The 18,435-nt window shown below is 32.8% G+C and overlaps 2 protein-coding genes across 3 annotated transcripts in view; one reads left to right on the top strand and one right to left on the bottom strand.

The window, feature by feature from the left end:
* The first annotated feature begins 658 nt into the window (after window positions 1-658).
* On the top strand, window positions 659-4,722 carry RpL11 (ribosomal protein L11). Its single transcript, XM_085953322.1, has 5 exons — window positions 659-685; window positions 990-1,145; window positions 1,771-1,920; window positions 3,669-3,816; window positions 4,543-4,722. The coding sequence occupies exons 1-5, from the start codon at window positions 680-682 to the stop codon at window positions 4,668-4,670; spliced, it is 588 nt and encodes a 195-aa protein (XP_085809448.1). The 5' UTR covers window positions 659-679; the 3' UTR covers window positions 4,671-4,722.
* A 5,706-nt stretch (window positions 4,723-10,428) lies between these two features.
* qtc (GRIP domain-containing protein quick-to-court) overlaps window positions 10,429-18,435 on the bottom strand; it is a 34,513-nt gene continuing 26,506 nt past the window's right edge. Inside the window, exons 4-6 of one of the 2 annotated variants that reach the window (XM_085952516.1) lie at window positions 18,293-18,388; window positions 16,041-16,136; window positions 10,666-11,275 (exon numbers count right to left, since the gene is read on the bottom strand). In XM_085952516.1, the coding sequence (XP_085808642.1) occupies window positions 11,072-11,275; window positions 16,041-16,136; window positions 18,293-18,388 (396 nt within the window). In that variant the 3' untranslated portion in view covers window positions 10,666-11,071. Of the gene's footprint in view, window positions 11,276-16,040; window positions 16,137-18,292; window positions 18,389-18,435 lie in introns of both variants that reach the window. The other variant, XM_085952518.1, reaches the window with a different exon arrangement.

Genomic DNA, 18,435 nt, shown 5'->3' with positions numbered 1-18,435 from the left:
CAATGAAATAGGTAGGTAAGTAAAGAAAGGATTATGATCAGATTTGTATCATGTTTGTATACATAGAATTTAAATATGAAAATAGGCGGCCAAATATAATCGATTTTTCGGTAGACGAAAGTTTTTGATATAAAAAATAAATTGTACCTACCAACAACAAAAAGTCAAACATACAAGATATTAATACCCAGGAAGTGATTCTTCAATAAAATATATTGAACAATTCATTTTTATAATATTATGTTGTATAGACACCCAGTTATAGTTTTATAAGACAATGTTTTTTCAATAGGTAGGTAACTAGGTACTCTTCATTTTTCCTACATGATAATAATAATAATCTATTAAAATAGGTACATTGGCTGGCTATGTGCGGCCAAAGCCTCGAGTTTTATTTATCGTGATATTATCACACTATAATGATGCTAAAGTAGGCAATTAAAGTAGAGCTTACGAATGATATTTCAATAACCATTATTTTACTTAATTTATTTGAATAATATAGGTATTTTATAAACAAAACTAATGCAATAAAAATATTTTTTATTAGAGCTATGGTTAAAGTAACCTTTATTACTAGTAATCAAATTATATCTTGTTTATGCTCGCATATTTTTGCTCATCCAGCTTTGAGGTTGTTTTCAAAATTCTCTATGGTCTTTCCCGATCGACGGTCATCATGTCGGTGGGTTTCTATAGATTTTTACTCACGAATCTTTGAAAATCTTCGTAATCCAACTGCATTTCTTGGATATTTCGATGTGTTTTTATCGTTTAAAATATTTATATTTAGTAACTAGTCGCATTAATCTCCTGATGTGAAGTATTTGTTGTAATATGTTTATGACACTACACGTTACAAATGTCATTCGCCGCGGACTTTAGTTATTTCGGATAACTTTCTTGTATATTTAAAAGGAGTGTATGGAGTGTGTAATGTGATTTTTCAATGGTTTTATTATTCTAATTGCTTTTTAATTTTTTGACAGCCGACCGCAGTTGCGCCTGTCTCTGTGAAAAAAGCGAAGGAGGGTAAGGTTATCAAAGACCATTCCAAAAATGTTATGCGAAATCTTCACATCCGCAAATTGTGCTTGAACATTTGCGTTGGAGAATCTGGTGACAGGCTGACCCGTGCCGCTAAGGTTAGTTATACACACAACAATATTTATCTTTTACAGCTGAATATGGCTACTGGGTAGCACACATAAATGTAACTTAAAAAAAATGTGTATATTAAAAGCAGTGCATTTAAGTTGTTTTATCTGACTTAATTGGATTGCCTTTTTAAGGAATATTATGGGCCACGGCCAGGCATTGGCAATACCAATTATAAAAACGACTACATTCCTGGTGTATTACAATGATTGCTGATTGTAATTGATTGTGTGGCTGGTTTATCTTTACCCCGAGTAGTCTTAATATTTCTATGTAAAGTGTTTTTAATGGTGGTTAAATAGTCAGAGCTTAAACTAGTAGCCTTCGGTTGGTGATTGTACTTGATTGTCGCTACAAATTGGAAAGTATACCAACTTCTAATTCTTTCGATGGATAGGTATGCATATTTTTTGTTCAAGAACTATTTTTATTGTGAGATTGTTCTAAGTTTACAATATGCTATATTAAATCTCTTTGCAACATCTGCCCACCCTCGATTAGCTCGGTGGATTACTTAAAATGAGATACATAATTTAACCAGTCTGATATTTTTGATGACTTCATAATAAATGTTTGTATTATTTTAATAACAAAGAATGTGTTCTTTTTCAGGTATTGGAACAGCTTACTGGACAACAGCCCGTGTTTTCCAAGGCCAGGTACACTGTCAGATCTTTCGGTATCAGACGTAATGAAAAGATCGCTGTCCACTGCACTGTCAGGGGAGTCAAGGCCGAAGAAATCCTTGAGAGAGGCCTTAAGGTTGGTACCATTACCATTACCGGTACCATTTGAAGCCATGTCTTTTTGATTTACACTGCAAAGAAGGTCATTATTATTTAAAAAAATGCTTTAAGTGATTTTCAGTCGAGTGATGATCAATATGCCGTGGTCGTTAGGGGAAGCTTGAAAATACTTAATTTTTAATTTTATTTTTCAAATTACTATCCTAATCCACATAGAATTCAGCAGAAAACTATGGTATTTTAAATCATCGAGTAAGGACTATTAAATTTCAATTAATATCTATTATGTACCTGTATCGTTGAATAAAAAAATAGTTTATTTAATTATTAGCAAGTATGTACGTTATAACAAAAATTTGGAGATTCTGACGTCAGTTAGTAATTATGGTAAATTATTAATACTTTGATTCAAAATATAAAAGCCGATTGCCAAAACAATAATGCAACTCGGAAAGCGCTTCAGTCAGAATTGTAAGAACCTCTTGTTAATTTCATCTCAACTATATACAGATTACAATCAAAAATTATACAAATGGACACACAGCTTAGCTTAGCTCATGCGCAGGGTTTGAATCCTGCTGGGTGTCTTATTTTTTTATTTTTTTTTGCTAGTGGTTATATATTTCTCACAGGTGTTTTCAAATTGTGTATATTTGTAACTTCTAATTATTGTAAATGCAATTTTTAGATTCAATGAATGATAGATACTTCTCGTGTTTTTTTTTTTATATGAATGGATTATTGCTTTTAATTTATAAAATTCAAATCTATATGGATTTCATGCTTATTGATATTAATATGGTAGCTTGCTTATATTGGTTAAAAGACTTACATTGCCACTTAAATTTAATTCTGATTAATATTTACCCACCATGAATTATTTTAGTACCCTTATACCTACTATCAATAAATTTCTTTATTGATAGATGGGAAAAAAATTATGACAATTGTTACAATATTGTTGACAATATTTATGCATCAAAGCCTCAGTCCATGGCGACTGGCTTTCACATTTCTATCTTAATAATCGGTTCTGTGATTCAAAGCCGTTATTCTAGGTTTATATAAGTATTTGTAAGTCTTCAAAATACAGCAGCTATGACAGCATAAATTTTTCTTATTGAGATTTTGTTTGAGGGTAGAATTGGTGTAAGTCTTGACAGTGCGTCCAAGTAGTCAATATTACTATTGTTTTGGCCTTTGTACCAAGAAACGCTCGTAATATATAAAATCAAATCATTCAAAAAAAATTGGGTGCAGGCCTGTCACGCGTCACCCACCGAGTAGAGAGCTTAGATTGTCCATCTTATTGTTAGCATTTGAATTCAGTTGCCCATTTTTTGACCATTGCACGTGATAGAGCAGACATACAGCTCTCAGAAGGGCACTATAAACCTGAGTAATGGAATTCAGATGGCTGGACTAGAAATTTACTGACAGATATACAAATACAGCATAATCATTTCGAGTTCCAAATAGTTTTAAATGAGATTTTTCACATTCCAGTAAGTGTTGATGTGAAGATGTATTAATTATTGAAGGCTCATAATTTTTGCATATTATTTGTTCAAGAGCCTTTTCTCATGAAATTGTTCTTAGTATAAAATATGCTATATAAAATCTCTTTGCAACATCCACCCACCTCCTATTAGCTCGGTGGATTACTTAAAATGAGATACAATCATTTGGTTCTTTCTAGTAATACTGTATTCAAACGATTCCCAAAGTCTTGGCGTAATTTATAATGACTTTTTTTTGTCACAGGTACGGGAATACGAGTTGAGAAGGGACAACTTCTCCGATACCGGAAATTTTGGATTTGGAATCCAGGAACACATTGACTTGGGTATCAAGTATGATCCCTCCATTGGTATCTATGGTCTGGACTTCTACGTTGTATTAGGAAGGCCCGGTAATTATTTAACCCATATATTAATGTTCATCGCTCTGCATATTTTCACTTTGATAACAGAATATTCTCAATTGATGAATATTTTGATTGGAACATGCTATAACAATTCTATTTGCAACATCTGTCCACCTCAAATTAGCTCGACAGATTACTAAAAACAAGAAACATTACTAACTCTGTACGTACAATTTATTAACTCATTTAGTGCTGACAACGCGATTGGCGTGTTTACTTTAGTTGTCATTAGATATAATTTACATGTGGAAATTAATTAGTAATTATCTGGTCAGCAGTGAATGTGTTTCAATTACTATACACAATTAATTGTAACACAAATAATATGGTAATATTCATTGGTTCAAAAGCACACAGTTGTTTTTTTCTGTTTTATAAAAAAAGTATATTTTTAGGATAAGAGTGACTTAAAGAACATGCTTAATTTTTTGATGATTTGTGGATATTGTCCAATATTATAGAACATTTTAATTATCTAAATTGCTTTCTATTGTTTTGTAAATTTTAGTTGACCACCATAGAATAATTCTTTTAAAGTTTACTTGGTAGTAGCATAGGAATGACTTTAGTTTTAGTCTTAATTCGCTATGTATGGTCAAGTGACACATTTTTTCCTCATATAAGAATGAGTTCTGTATCGGTAACATCAGGCAGTGGGTAGCTCAGTTTCTAATCAGCCTCGTACGAATATTGATTTTTTTTATATTTCAGGATTCAACGTTGCTCACAGGAAGCGAAAGCGCGGAAAGGTTGGATTCCCTCACCGCCTTACCAAGGAAGACGCGATGAAATGGTTCCAACAGAAGTATGATGGAATTATTCTCAATTCCAAGAAATGAAGGACCTAGATATATTTTAATACTGTGTACAATAAACCACAAAAAAATCTAACTGACCTTTTATTACATGTTACCCTCTCCCAACAAAAGTTGACATTGGACAAGTGAATTGGATATTTGTTCGTATCTTGTCATACATTCTATAAAAATACGGTAGAACCTTGATTATCCAGATAAATAATTGGGGCTAATCGATAAAAAGTTAAAACATCAATTCGTTTTCCAATATAAACATTTTTTTTAAATTCGACCTTTTTACTAAGGGCTTGCGCAGAGAGCGGTCGGAGTTCTGCGTTCAACCGACCGTTGACCGCTAGCGTTCAGGGACAGCAGACAGGTGGCGGTCAACAATAAGCGTTCCATTTGTGTACAAACGTTGTAGTGACACAGGCGCTGCATAATGCGAGACCGCTATATTCCGACTGCGAGTGGAAGTGAGAAAGCACCGCTGTTGCATACTCACTCCCCCGTGTGGTTTCGCTCTATGTTTGACTGCTCAAATTCCTATGACTGGACGGGAGGTACGGCGTTCTTTGTAATTCCGGGAATAGAACGCTAGCGTTCCAATTGACCGGCGCGGTCTACCCATACAGTATGAAGTCCATACAGTACAAAGAACGCAGACCGCCTGACCGCTCTCTGTCTGCGCAAGCCCTAATAATATACAGTGGAACCCCGATCAGCCGTTATCGCATTAATCGCTTTCCCGCATGGATCGTTCATTTTTGACCCGCCAGACGCCCAAAGAACAATTTAAATAATCCCGCATTAACCGTTCCCCGATTTATCATTTTTCTCGATCTACCGTCTAAATATTATGGTCCTGTCTCAAATATTATCCCGATTGACCGTTTTTGTTGAATATTCTCCATTTCTCTTTTGTAGAATTGTTTATGATGCATACATACAGACCTTTCAGTTGCCTCACTTTGTTTGCACAGGTCGGTCGGGGCTCGGGCTTGCCTCGCATCTCGTATCATGAATTTTTATGATGAAGTCAACTAAAATGCCCCCCATGTAGAAAACTAGAACTCTAGCTGAGAAACTAAAAATAATTCAAGCGTTGAAAAAAATCCAGGAGAATGAATTTCGTTTTTGGAAAAAAAAAATTATTACCATACCTGCTTGAAAACTAGAATAGAAATAGGGGTTTCACTAATATTTCGAATTGTATATTTTTTTTATAATCAGATTTTGAAATTGTTATGGTGTTTGGATAATTATTGGGTTTCCATTAGTAATTCTTGTAAAACTATTATGGTGATTCAGAATTATAGTCGATAGCATTTTTTATGTGTGTATTGCATCTAAAAAAACACTTGGATACATACATAATAGCATATTATTGCTTTATCCAATCTGAGAGTTTAGATAATTGAAACTTTAGTGTAATATACCGATAGATTATTTACTGTTTTTACAAATTGAAAGTATTAAAAAATATTTTGTATACTTGGGTAATAGGTTTTTTATCTATTAAATTGGTATATGAACTAAAATTAACTGTATTCATTGTCTTGTGTATTTGCCATTGGTGATTGCATAGTGCTTGAAGATGCTGAAAGGATAGAATAGTACAAAACTCAAAGCAATCAAAATTCAAATACCCTGAGTCATTGGTATTTACTTTTTTTTACTAAAAATATGTTTAGTCATTAGTGTGTCCATTATAATTATCATGGCTGTGGGAGCGTCTTGGGTGGTGATTTAAGGAACTTCAGGTCGATCTCTCATCAGAAGAAAAAGTTTCGATTCTGGTATTGGAAGAAAACATTAATGCCAAAGGTATCAGTATCAGATAATGATACTCATTTGTTCTGGATTTTTTTCCAAAAATATTTCAGTATACTACTTTCAGGTATGATGGGTCATGCGATCGCAGCCGAATTGAGTGTGTATATTACAATGGCAGTGATTTTACTTTTATCTATGTTGGTTGCCTTGAGCGTGTACCTAACTATCTGGTATGCGATTATCGCATAAGTGAAGACACCACTTGTATCTACACCTCTGACCCCCGGACATGAATGAAATAACATTGAATAAACATTGAATTTATTAAGATGTAGGCTAAACTTCGGTTACGTGAGGTTATTATCTCTATATCATGGTAAAGTTATCATAGCCATTTAAGGGAGCTTTGGCTTCAAATACCTCTTATGGTATTAAAAGCTGGGAGGCATTAGAATTGTGGGCTATGAAATAATAAAACCTAAGAAACATTTAGATTTAGAAATATATTAAAAGTATATCATAAAGACTTGTATATTGGTTAAGAATGTTACCATGATTACAAGAGATGGCAGTATATTGTGTATAATATATTAATTTATCTAAAACAACCGACCGTGGCTAGTGTAAAGTATGGCGTGTATACACATTCATTTTCTATGGCCGGTTTTGCATTTATGGAGTTGTAGAGCGCGTAAACGGGCTTGTGCATACATCCGGTTAAGGTCAAAGAAAGGAAAAAATCACATGCAAAAATAGTTCACTATGTACTGTCACCTCCGAAAGGGGAGGGGGGGGTGTAGGATGATGAGGTAATCATGGAGAGACGCTTTACGACCTTTACGTGGCTAGGACAAGTGTTCCTGAAGCCACCAAAGAGTGACACTGCGTACCCTTATGGCACAGCCTCAAGGCTTCCGTTGCCATGGCCGGCCCTCCCTCACCCTGCAGCGGTGCTACAAAAGCGACCTACGTGCTGCAGGTCTGACATGGCGGGAGGCGCAAGAGTTGGCGTTGAACCGAGGGAAGTGGCGTGAACTTGTGCCCTATGCTCCAATGCTGGGTATAGAAGGTAAACCATTGCGCACTACCAGAAAATGCTATTCTGAAGACCACCGGCCGCCACTGGATACCACTCACAGAATATCGCACACATTTTAATGCTTTATGACATTTTCAGTTACGCCATATATTTTCGTCCACCAATTTTGGAACTGTTTGCCAGGGATTACTACTTACTATTAGTTTCACCAAGATTTTGAGTCTTATTTTTTGTGGGTAGAAATGAAATTTTTTGTTGATGTACCTATTAATTAGTTTGGTTATTTACTCACAAATTGACACTAGAATTGCTCCGATCAGATGAGGCATTCTCTCACTACATTGGTCCATTGTAAATCGATCAAAATTAGAGGTTCTTGGGATGGCATTCCCCGCTGCCTGATGAGGTTAGTGCGATAATATATGTGACACAAAGTCCAAGGATCAATCAATGCAATTGAATATTTAAATTAAACATACCTAATGCTTATTCTTGAACAGTATTTGCCTCCTATTTTTTATACAATGCGATCTGTCATTTATTATTATTAAAGGTGTTTTTTCTCTCCTAACGCGTGCCATGCAAAATCTCGTTGTTACCTCCGAAAGGGGGGGGGGGGGGTGTAGGTAAATGCGCTGGACCCCCCTGATGATGAATGTCACGGTGATATCGTCTGCTTCTTCTTTCGGGAACATGTTTATGTTGATTGACAACGCGGAAGTACAGGCGAAAACAGGGCGTTTATTGTTCGGAATATAAATACAATAAAGTACAGCGTACAAAATATTTAACAAAAAATATTTAAAAAAAAAATAATTAAATTTAAAATGGCGGTGACGCCGGGAGCGCGGCGCCACAGCCGACGTCCGCAGAGACCAAAACCCGAATGCGGACGAATAATCCCTTTTTGGAGAGCAGGTCAACTCTAGGCAAGAATAAAATAAAACAAATTCTGTCACTCAAAAATGACAAAAACACTCTGCATATTATGTACCTGGCTTATTTCTGAGAATTTCGCTCTCAACAGAAATAGTCAGTCAGACCTTTTTTAGGTACCTGCTTTGAAAGGGACTGCATTTCTTTGCTAGGTAGGTACATATTTTGAAATATTTGAACTAGGTACAAATACATATTTTTTCAAAGTAATCTCAAATCAGATATTCTAGGTGTTAGGTACATTGTATGGCTGGGAACTTTGCTTTCAATATTTATGTAGGTAAGTTTAGTGTACGAATTTACTACCTATTGGTCAAAATTGGATGAAGGCTAATGTAGGTAATAATATTAAAAAATGATATTAATAATTACTATTTGCTTACGGGCTAGAAATTTGCCTCGCAGTCGATCTGTTCATGTTTGCATGAATCAGCCCAATGATGATTCAGGCCTCATGGCCTTGGATCCTCTGAGGATGCCATGGTTTATACGGTATCATCGTGTCATTGGTTCGCCACCACTGCCTTAGAGGATTAGAGTGATTGTACATATTGAAATGGATGTTGATGTTGGCTGACCCTTGGATTGGAGCTTGGACAACAGCCGACAAGCAATTCTTGTGGAAGTGTATGGTGGCCATGCATCGGATGAAATTAGGTAGTACAAGGAAAAATAATAAGAACAAAGGTGCGTAAAAGAAATTCAAGATTTTCTTTTAGAATGTTTTTAATCCAACTATTTATATTACAATATTATTTGCAGTAAAATAATCGAAAGACTCATGAAAAATAAATATATTTTTTAACACCAACGTCAAAATACTTTACAATATTATTTTAATACTAATATAATAATTTATCAACATATCACAATAGATTCTTCCTATTTATAATAATAGCAACCTAAACCCACCCTAAAGAATTTGTTATCAATTTATGCTATAAAAAGGCATTTTGAGAAAATAGGTAGTGAGAATTTGCATATTGAATGTCTTCCGTTGCATTTTGTTTGTCACTAGATACTTAAAAAAATATTGATTACTGTTTGAAAAACCATGCTGTTGGCTTCTAATTATATATTTCTAATATATATTATATTCATATATTGTGAAAGTATGTCATAAATGACATTAATTTAGAGAATGACAAGTAAAATTTCGAATCACTTGTCATGTTTTTCATCAAAGCCGTAGTTACTGGGCGATCCTAATGTAAATATAGGTATCATTGAATGCATGTAAAGATATTTTTTTAACCTCGAGGAATTTCAATTAAATATCATCACTAACTATAGGTAAGTACAAGGCAATCAAAACTATTTAGCTAAGAAATTCACTTCAGAATAATTTTTGAATTGACATTGAATGCAGTAAAAATTTTGATTAAGTTGGTGTACCTAAATGTCACTTTTATGAAGATTTTTCTCTAAATTCGGGATTTAATCTATATTTTCCAGAAAATGATTATCAAAATATAGAACAGGTAACATATTATCAAAGATGGACGTCTGCAAATATTTTTTTCAATACTATATTGTTAATTCAGCTTAAACTCCTTTGTACCAAAACACACTGATAAATGCTTAAATATTATTCAATCAGAAAGATTGACATGTAAACTCTTGTTTGGAGATGTTTTATTGAAATAAATAAAACATCAAACAATTTATAAACAGTCAAAGCCGAGAATATCTATATGGAATTGTAATAATAATATATAGTATAAAAATTTAAGTATATATTTATCTATTAAATTTGCATAATAAACAAATTAATAATAAAACTACTTATATTTAGGTACTTCCAATTGATAATCATTTATTTTTAGAAGATTTTTAATATAAAAATAAGTAACGTAAAGTAGATAGGTAGGTACTTATATTAAAAAAATAATATATCAATCGATGAAATCAGACTGAATAATTAATATGTTTGACATTTTTATATAAGAAATAATAAGAGATTCATAAATATTGTTTTTCAAGAGCATCTCTGTGCAAAACAGGAACCCTAATATAAGCGATAATTCATTAAAATAAATACAAATAATAATTTACAAATGGCTCTATAATTTTGATATATTATTATAATATTTTGTAATCTAAACAAAAATTGTATTATGACACTTCTAAGGAAAATGAATAAAGAACTGATGAAACCATATTATAAAAATTCCACATAATATGATAAAAATAATTTGTTAATGATTATCCGTGTTGAGATTGTATAAATTAATAATCTTAGGTATTTTGTTGAAATATTTGGTATATTACATTTTTTTATTTATTATAACTTACTTACAAACTGAGTGTGTAAGAAAGACACTTTCGTAATTAATGCAATTTTAAAATTAATTTTAGGCATCTTGACTATTCTAAAGAAGATTAGCAAACAGTAATGGTGCGTATACGAAAGGCAAGCAACTTGAGCTATGATGTTGCCAAAAACAATAGAATTCTTATTAATTAGACACACTAGGGTTCAAAGGTAAACTTATTTAAAAAATTATCATTTATCGAACTACCTACATACTTCAAATTAATGGCTACGTATAAACATACCATTATTAATTATTGATTGTATCATAATGTTTAAATATGATGGAAGTGCCAGTAAAATGAAACAAATGTGTAATATTTAAATGCAGCGCTATCCTTACACACCTCATTGTGTCAAGAATAATTGATTAATTAATTATGCTTGTCTAGCGCGTTGAATATTTTGCTTTTCTGATTCAGAAAATCCCAAAATACTTTCGATTGCATTCAAGTGACCTTGGTGATTTTCTCTGTCTGTCAAGAAATAATAAATAGCCGATTTCAGGAACTGCAACGTCACTTCCGGGTCTATACTTCTTTTGGATCCAGTTTGTGCGTCAACAATACGTTTGTACATCGCCTGTAAATAGTTTATTCAATTTAATTAGCACAGCAGGAAGATTTCAAAAGGCCATTGATAAGAGATAATTCTACAACCAAATAAACTTAACTAGTTTTAGTTTTAAGAAATCTAGTAAAATGGGTAGGTAATAAAATATGACATAATATTTATTTATCTTAAATTCTATATTGCATTCCTTATTACACTAATTTTGACGAATACTAAAAATAATATTTTACAGTACCTAATAATAATACTTTAGTATCTACTTACGACCTATTTAAAAGAAAAATATGTAATTTACATAAAATTATACCCCGTTTACAAGTGCATGGATTTACTGCTGACAGTAAGTAATTCAGAAACTTCCGAACTTTTTTGATTCGTGCATGCAATCTCGCAACTGCAGGAATGTTTACAAATACATTTTCTTGTTATGGCCGCGATAATACTTACTGTCGGCAGTAAATCCATGCACATGTACAGGCGCTATTATGTCTGCATACATACAATCCTGGCTTCAGACAATGACTTGATTCATACAACTGTCATCAAAGCTTTTTAATGCGTCTAGTGGATAGTGATAGCTGACAGCTTGTCATAGACAATACACAGATGGTACTCACCTTATTATTGTCAAGTTGTACTACTTTGATACTGTGTGTATGAATCAACGCATTGTATGGAACCGCCATAATGATACCTAACTAATCTTTAAATTTGCATGCTGATGAGTGAATGAATGCTTGCCAAATTATTCAACAATAATGGCAGGCTCTAAAAACACGATTATTAGTTGTATTTTGTATAGAGCGACTTTGATGAAATATTTAGTAGGTACCTAAAGTGTTGGTATACCTGATTAGTTTCTTAGGCGAGCAACCTAAATTTGACATTATTATTTTAGAGTATTACATACACCCAAAATCAGGACCACTGCTGATGTAGGTCCACGATATAAATCATTCAGGTATTGAATATTGTCCAAAGACAACCTGAGCAGAGAATGTGTTCAATAATAATTTCTAGATGCTATTTGAAAATAATGAAATAAATATTATTAACCTTCTTTTATAGATGCCCGTACTAAACCTATTGCAGGTTCTATCCAGGAGGTTATGATTGATATTGCAGTAAGGGCACAATGTGACCAACGAAAGGCCGACATCAGTAATGAATACGTGTATTAATTAAGGCTCTAAGTACCAAAAAGTAGTATTGCCTGTGGTTACAAAATACTGAGTCATTGCAGTAAAATTGCATGAAGCAGACCTTTTGAAAAATGTGTTTTCATAGTGTGAAGTAATCTTAGCAGCTTCCATAATTTTAGGAATTAAGAACTCGCGAGTGTCAACACACCGTCGTCATCCATTTTATATTGAATGCCGTTGACCACTGCAGTGGTACTTACACTATTATAAATAAAACATGCCAACGGACTTACAACGTCACCAGATTTAAATATTTTGCTGTATTTTTTTGACTTGCTTGAGGCACTTAGACCATAGTTGACATTATTGGCGTTGGTATGTAGAACATTTTTCTATAAAAATGTCAGTTTTTATTTTTTTGGTACTTAGCGCCTTAATTAATACACGTATTCAGTTGATGTGATTGTTAATATGATCATTACGTGTTAGGAGTAGTACATAAATGACATCACATGTTTTAGAGTATTTCTTGATAAATGTTTCAAAGAATATTATACCCCTTTTCTAAATTAGTTACGTCATATTTTTCAAACCCCTGCCGATTTATTATAAAATAAATTTGTTGAAAAATATCAATTTCAGTAAGTGTAGTCTTGTTCATTTTGTGACATCACATTTTCTACAATCCCCCTCGTCACAAATCGTCATATTATATCAGACCCCTCCCCCGATTAGGACATGATGTTATATATGGACAACCCCTTACAGAGCTGCCACTAAATTGGTTGATCAGTACTGGTTGCACAGCGGAGTGCATTTTTATCTTGAAGTTATATTATTACAGTGGTCGTGTTCCAGCCACAGCGCAGTCATTATTTTCATTGACCGTGAAATTTTGTTTATAGTTTAGACCAGTGGTTCTCACGTAAAATTTAACCGTGGCCGCACAATTGATTTTGACACTTCTATGGAAACGTCTGGTGGCCGCATCAAATTTCACTTTTGTTGAGATTGAAAAAATTAAAGCTAAATTTTATTCACTAAAAAAATGGATCAATTTATTTATAGACAAGTGCATTTAATAAAAGACATTTGAAAATTCTAGTACAAATCTATTTATTTAAAAATAATGCAAATGGAAATTACTCAATACTCCTTTTTTCCAATGCGAGCCGCATGGCTGCTTTTAAGTTTACATTTGTCAACTGGCTTCTTAATTTGTTTTTTATGAAGTACATTACATTGAATAATCTTTCACAGTATACAGTAGTAGGAAAAATCGACAATATTAAAGCAATTGTTGCCAATTCTTTGAATTGACTTGATTCTTGGTCAACGTATAGCTTTGACCAAAATTTTTCAACCATGGTATTATTAAAATGGTTTTTAAGAACTTGGTCTTGACTCATTTCCAATAATGCATATTTAACCCAGTTAATTAAATTAAATACTGAAAACGATGTTGGTGGCCGCACATGAGAACCACTAGTTAAGACACATATTAGCTTTGTACCAAACATTCTCTAATTATATTAAAAATTAATATATTTCATGCAATGACACCAGCTTACATTATAAACTTATCTAGCAATATAGAATACAAATTACATAGCAAGAAATAAGGCAACCAAAGAAAGAATTATTTTGAAAGAAACTGTATGAACAAAAATGTTGAAAAATTTTTTTTGCTATGGAGATGGAGCCCAAATGCATGAAATTAAAGCAATAAAAGGACCTCTGGTCCACTGATTAAATTAGTTAGAAATTACTTTGCATTGCAGGTTCATTTGCAGAGAACTTCACACTACTGCTATGACATTTATTTGCCAATTTGCAGGGCGTATAAAGGATAATCTGTCACAATAAGAAGATAAGCAGTAAATAATCCCACACAAAATTTGTGTAAAATCGTTTATAATTGCCCTCTGTCTTGCGTTTATAATGGCTGCCGTACGCTATGTATGTAAGAAAATCGGAATAGCAATTGGAAATCGGAATAGAATAAAAATATTTACGGAGTTTACTAACTTAATACCCCCTGTACATGTGCATGGATTTACTTGCACCAATAGTGTATATTTTATACTTTCGTGATAATAACTGTTTACACGTAGAAGTACTGACTGTCTCGCCAATCCCATTCTTCAAGAGTAAGTGTGACGCTATTATGTCATTTTATGGTACTATTTAACAGGTCGTGAAAATCGGATAACCTCAAAATGAGTCTCTTTATCGGCAGGTTCGCCACTATCATACGCAGATATCGCACAGTCCAAATTGTTGCGTGAAAATTCAGAAGCTTCTGACCTTTTTTAATCCATGCATGCAATCTTGCAATTTGCACGATAATATGTGTTTATATTACATTTTTTTGTTATGGCCGCGATAATATGTTCTGTCAGCAGTAAATCCATGCACGTGTGACCCCATGGTATAATGCTAATTTATAAGCTTGCATAACAGAGATAACGCATAAGACGTTTTCTATTTATTGTCCAAATTCTTTGGTTTTAATCCTATTTCATACAGGTTACACAGCGAAACCGGATTAAATGCATCCTTATAAGTACCTACCTTAAATCAATTTTGAAATAGTTTTGACAAAATAATGTAAAAGGATACATAAAAATGCCATTACATTAATTATTGAGGTGTAGAATTGTGGTATTGAAGAATTTTGGGTTAACAATGTTCCGTACACCATAATATTATAATAAATATACATTAAACATTTATTTTACTACATAATATGTACAACCAATATCAAGAAAAATATGCTACTCAAAACAATAATATTAGGTACTGAAACGTAATCAACGGTTGGGTAGTAGGTATTGTTAAATATTTTACATTTCAAGTTATTGTGATAGAATTTATTGTAAATTGACCTAGAAATTATAGAAACTACATCATGCAGGCTAATTATTATTCATTAACTACTATCATAAAAAAATCAATAGTTATAGACTGCAAATTACAATTCCATTGCTATAGTGTTTGATTGGTAATGTTATTCTCATGCTTATCTATAGCGAACCAGAAAAATTAGTATTAAGTAGGTATATAAAATATTTGAACCTTTGATATGAAAGTTATCAAAACCAGTATAAACCATTTATTCACGGTTTTCTTTACTTTATTTACTAGACAGAATTACAGCTTTCTCTACAAACCCAAATTGAATACCATTATACACCAAAAATCCCAATCTATATAGACAGGTATAAATTATTGTATAAAATTGAAAAAAAAATATAATATACTTATATAAAATGCAATGTGGATATTGTCAGGATTTGAACCCAAGCTTGTAGATTGCTAAGCAGGTGCGATACCTGTACATAGAGCTATAATTTAATAACTTTATGTACAAGGTAGTAGAAGCTAAAAAAATATTTATTTAAATATTAAATCTACACATTACAATAACTGCACAAAAGAGGCTGTTTCTTGATAATGCAGAAATAACGATATGGCAATAATGTATACTGAAATACAGTAAAATAAAAAGACGATTTAGTGCTTACAATAATTATTATGCTATCATGCTCGCGTGCACTCTAGATACCATGAAAATTTGCATAAAGGCATAAATAATTATGAATTTGAAATGTCCCATTATAAGGTCCCACCTTTCGAGCACCTAGGATCCAAAGTGAAATAGCCTCCTTTGCACTTAGAAGTATTTGTGATTTTGATGACAAACGCTCCGGTGAGTAGCTTATATCCTGAGAAAGACTAATAGTTAATAAATGGTGCCGCCAAACGGGTATTAAAAGCGTTAGTAGCAAAGGGTAATTAATAGATTGTAAATAATTATTGTACCAATTGTCGTTGGATTTAATTAGTTAAGGTTTCAGTATCACGACACAGACGGTACAGTTTTTTTAAAACATGATTTAACCTTCAGCTGTAAATTAAAAATATGAGCATTATAAATTTAGACAAAATATTGATTGTGTCATAATGATGTCAGTCCGCTAACACAGATATGCTCTCCCTTTCTTGTTTCGATCATCACAGCTAGTCTTAGGATGTCACTCTCGATGGCACAATACCTTTTGGCTACATTCTATTGGCCAATGATGGTCCAAGAAACGGAGAGCATATCTATTTTAAACAGATGTTTGGTGATGGTATACTTTTATATGATATTTCACATTATGCTAGTATGCATTTTATACATTACATTTTATTTTACCAATGGAATTATACACCTTTTGCTGGCATAGCTATTTCAATAAAGAAAATATGCCTATGTCACACAATCGATTGTAAGTAGGTACTTAAGTGACAGTGACTGACATTTCGGCAGGTTGTAATAGGTATTATCGTGTTCGGAAATTTGTACGTATGCAGTTCGCCATATCACACTTCACCGTGAAATGTTTTATCGGAAATATATGGTCGTATATTAAAGACCATCCAACCTCTTTGGGTCGTATAGTACTGAGATAAAACTCATGTCTAAATAAAACACAGCTCTTGTCGGTTTACAGGAAGCCAGCGGCAAACAAATTAAAAAAATAGCTGATATACTGGATTATTTGTTAGGTTAGGTTAGGTACATTATTGTATGCAATGCTCAACGAATTATTAATAATAATAACAAATATTTTTTTCATCTCGGTGCTATAGAGATGACCGTATAGTATACGGTCCATCTCTTTCCGTTAAGAAAGCTCATGGTGAACTGTGCTACGCGTGAAATTTAATACGTACAATTTACATGTAACCTGGTATTATGCATTTAATGTGTGATTCATTTCTTGGCCATATGCAAAATTAGGTATATATCCACATACTCTTTTTCAACCTAATAAATTAGTAGTCACCGTCACAATCGTGTGAGAGGGGTGTGGGGGACTAAGTCATAAATTTTGCAGTGCGTTTATCAATTAACTTTTTTATTGGTAAGGAATAATTTACAGTGACTGAAGTTATGACAAAATAAATTATATGTATGGGTAGGTACCTATTATTCATATGAAATTGATTTTTTATTCATTAAATTACCAAGCTTATCACTGGTTCGAATTTACCCTTAAAGTGACCTAATCTAATACCTATTGACATATCTAGGGGGTGTCGGGTAGCTTAGGTGGTGGTGTTTAGCACCCCTCGATAGTACAAAATTAAAATTACTATTTTTTCCTTTTTACCTTTTTTTTTAGTAACTTGTTATTTCTAGTCATTCTCGTTTATTAGGTATATCCGGGTGTGTAACAGAGTTTTATTTTATTTCAAGTAATAAAACGCTCAGAACTTTTCGAGTTATTGTTTATTCAGAACACAAGTACACATTAACATTGTTTTCTCTTATGTTATGTACTATCGAGGGGTGCTAAACACCACCACCTGAGCTGCCCGACACCCCCTAGATATGTCACTATGTATATCACTTATATTCAAAATCTAATAAATTTAACATTCGAAAGTCTATTGACACTAGATGAAGTGAACATGATTGATGTTGACAAAATGGTGTTCATATTTTTGATTTGTGACAATCGGGAAAACGACTTAACATTTACTTTATTAACCACGACATGCCAATTTAGTTGCTCTGGTCTATAACGTCGTAAGCCCTGTAGTAATTCCTCCAGGCCTGCTTATTAAAACCCGGAATGTTTTTAATAAAACATCTTAAAAATGATATGTGCATATTAAGCTAACAGAACTAACTAACAAGTTAATTTTATTTTAATACTCAACATTTTTTTTATCTAACACAATATAATATTAGCCTATTTTTGATTAAAACATTATTAAATTCGCCGATATTAGGTTTGGTTTAGATAGTGTAAGTATGTAAGGTAGTTTTGTTAATATCTAAGTAGGTATCTAGCAACAAAAAAATACGAAAACTGGAAAATTGTTTTACCCGTATGTTATCCAATTCCATCTGAGTGATTTGTAATTCTTTTAACAATTCCGGGACTGATACTCGACTGGGTGAAGCGTGGGAGAGTTCCAATACCTAGAAATATATAAAATATTGGTCATTATCATAATTCAAAATTTTAA

This window comes from Rhyacophila brunnea, unplaced genomic scaffold, assembly GCF_057557595.1.
Source record: "Rhyacophila brunnea isolate RB1 unplaced genomic scaffold, BYU_Rbru_1.0 scaffold_3, whole genome shotgun sequence".
Classification (NCBI taxonomy): Eukaryota; Metazoa; Arthropoda; class Insecta; order Trichoptera; family Rhyacophilidae; genus Rhyacophila; species Rhyacophila brunnea.
The sequence above is the reverse complement of the archived record's forward strand: the minus strand, read 5'-3'. Positions and strand labels throughout refer to the sequence as shown.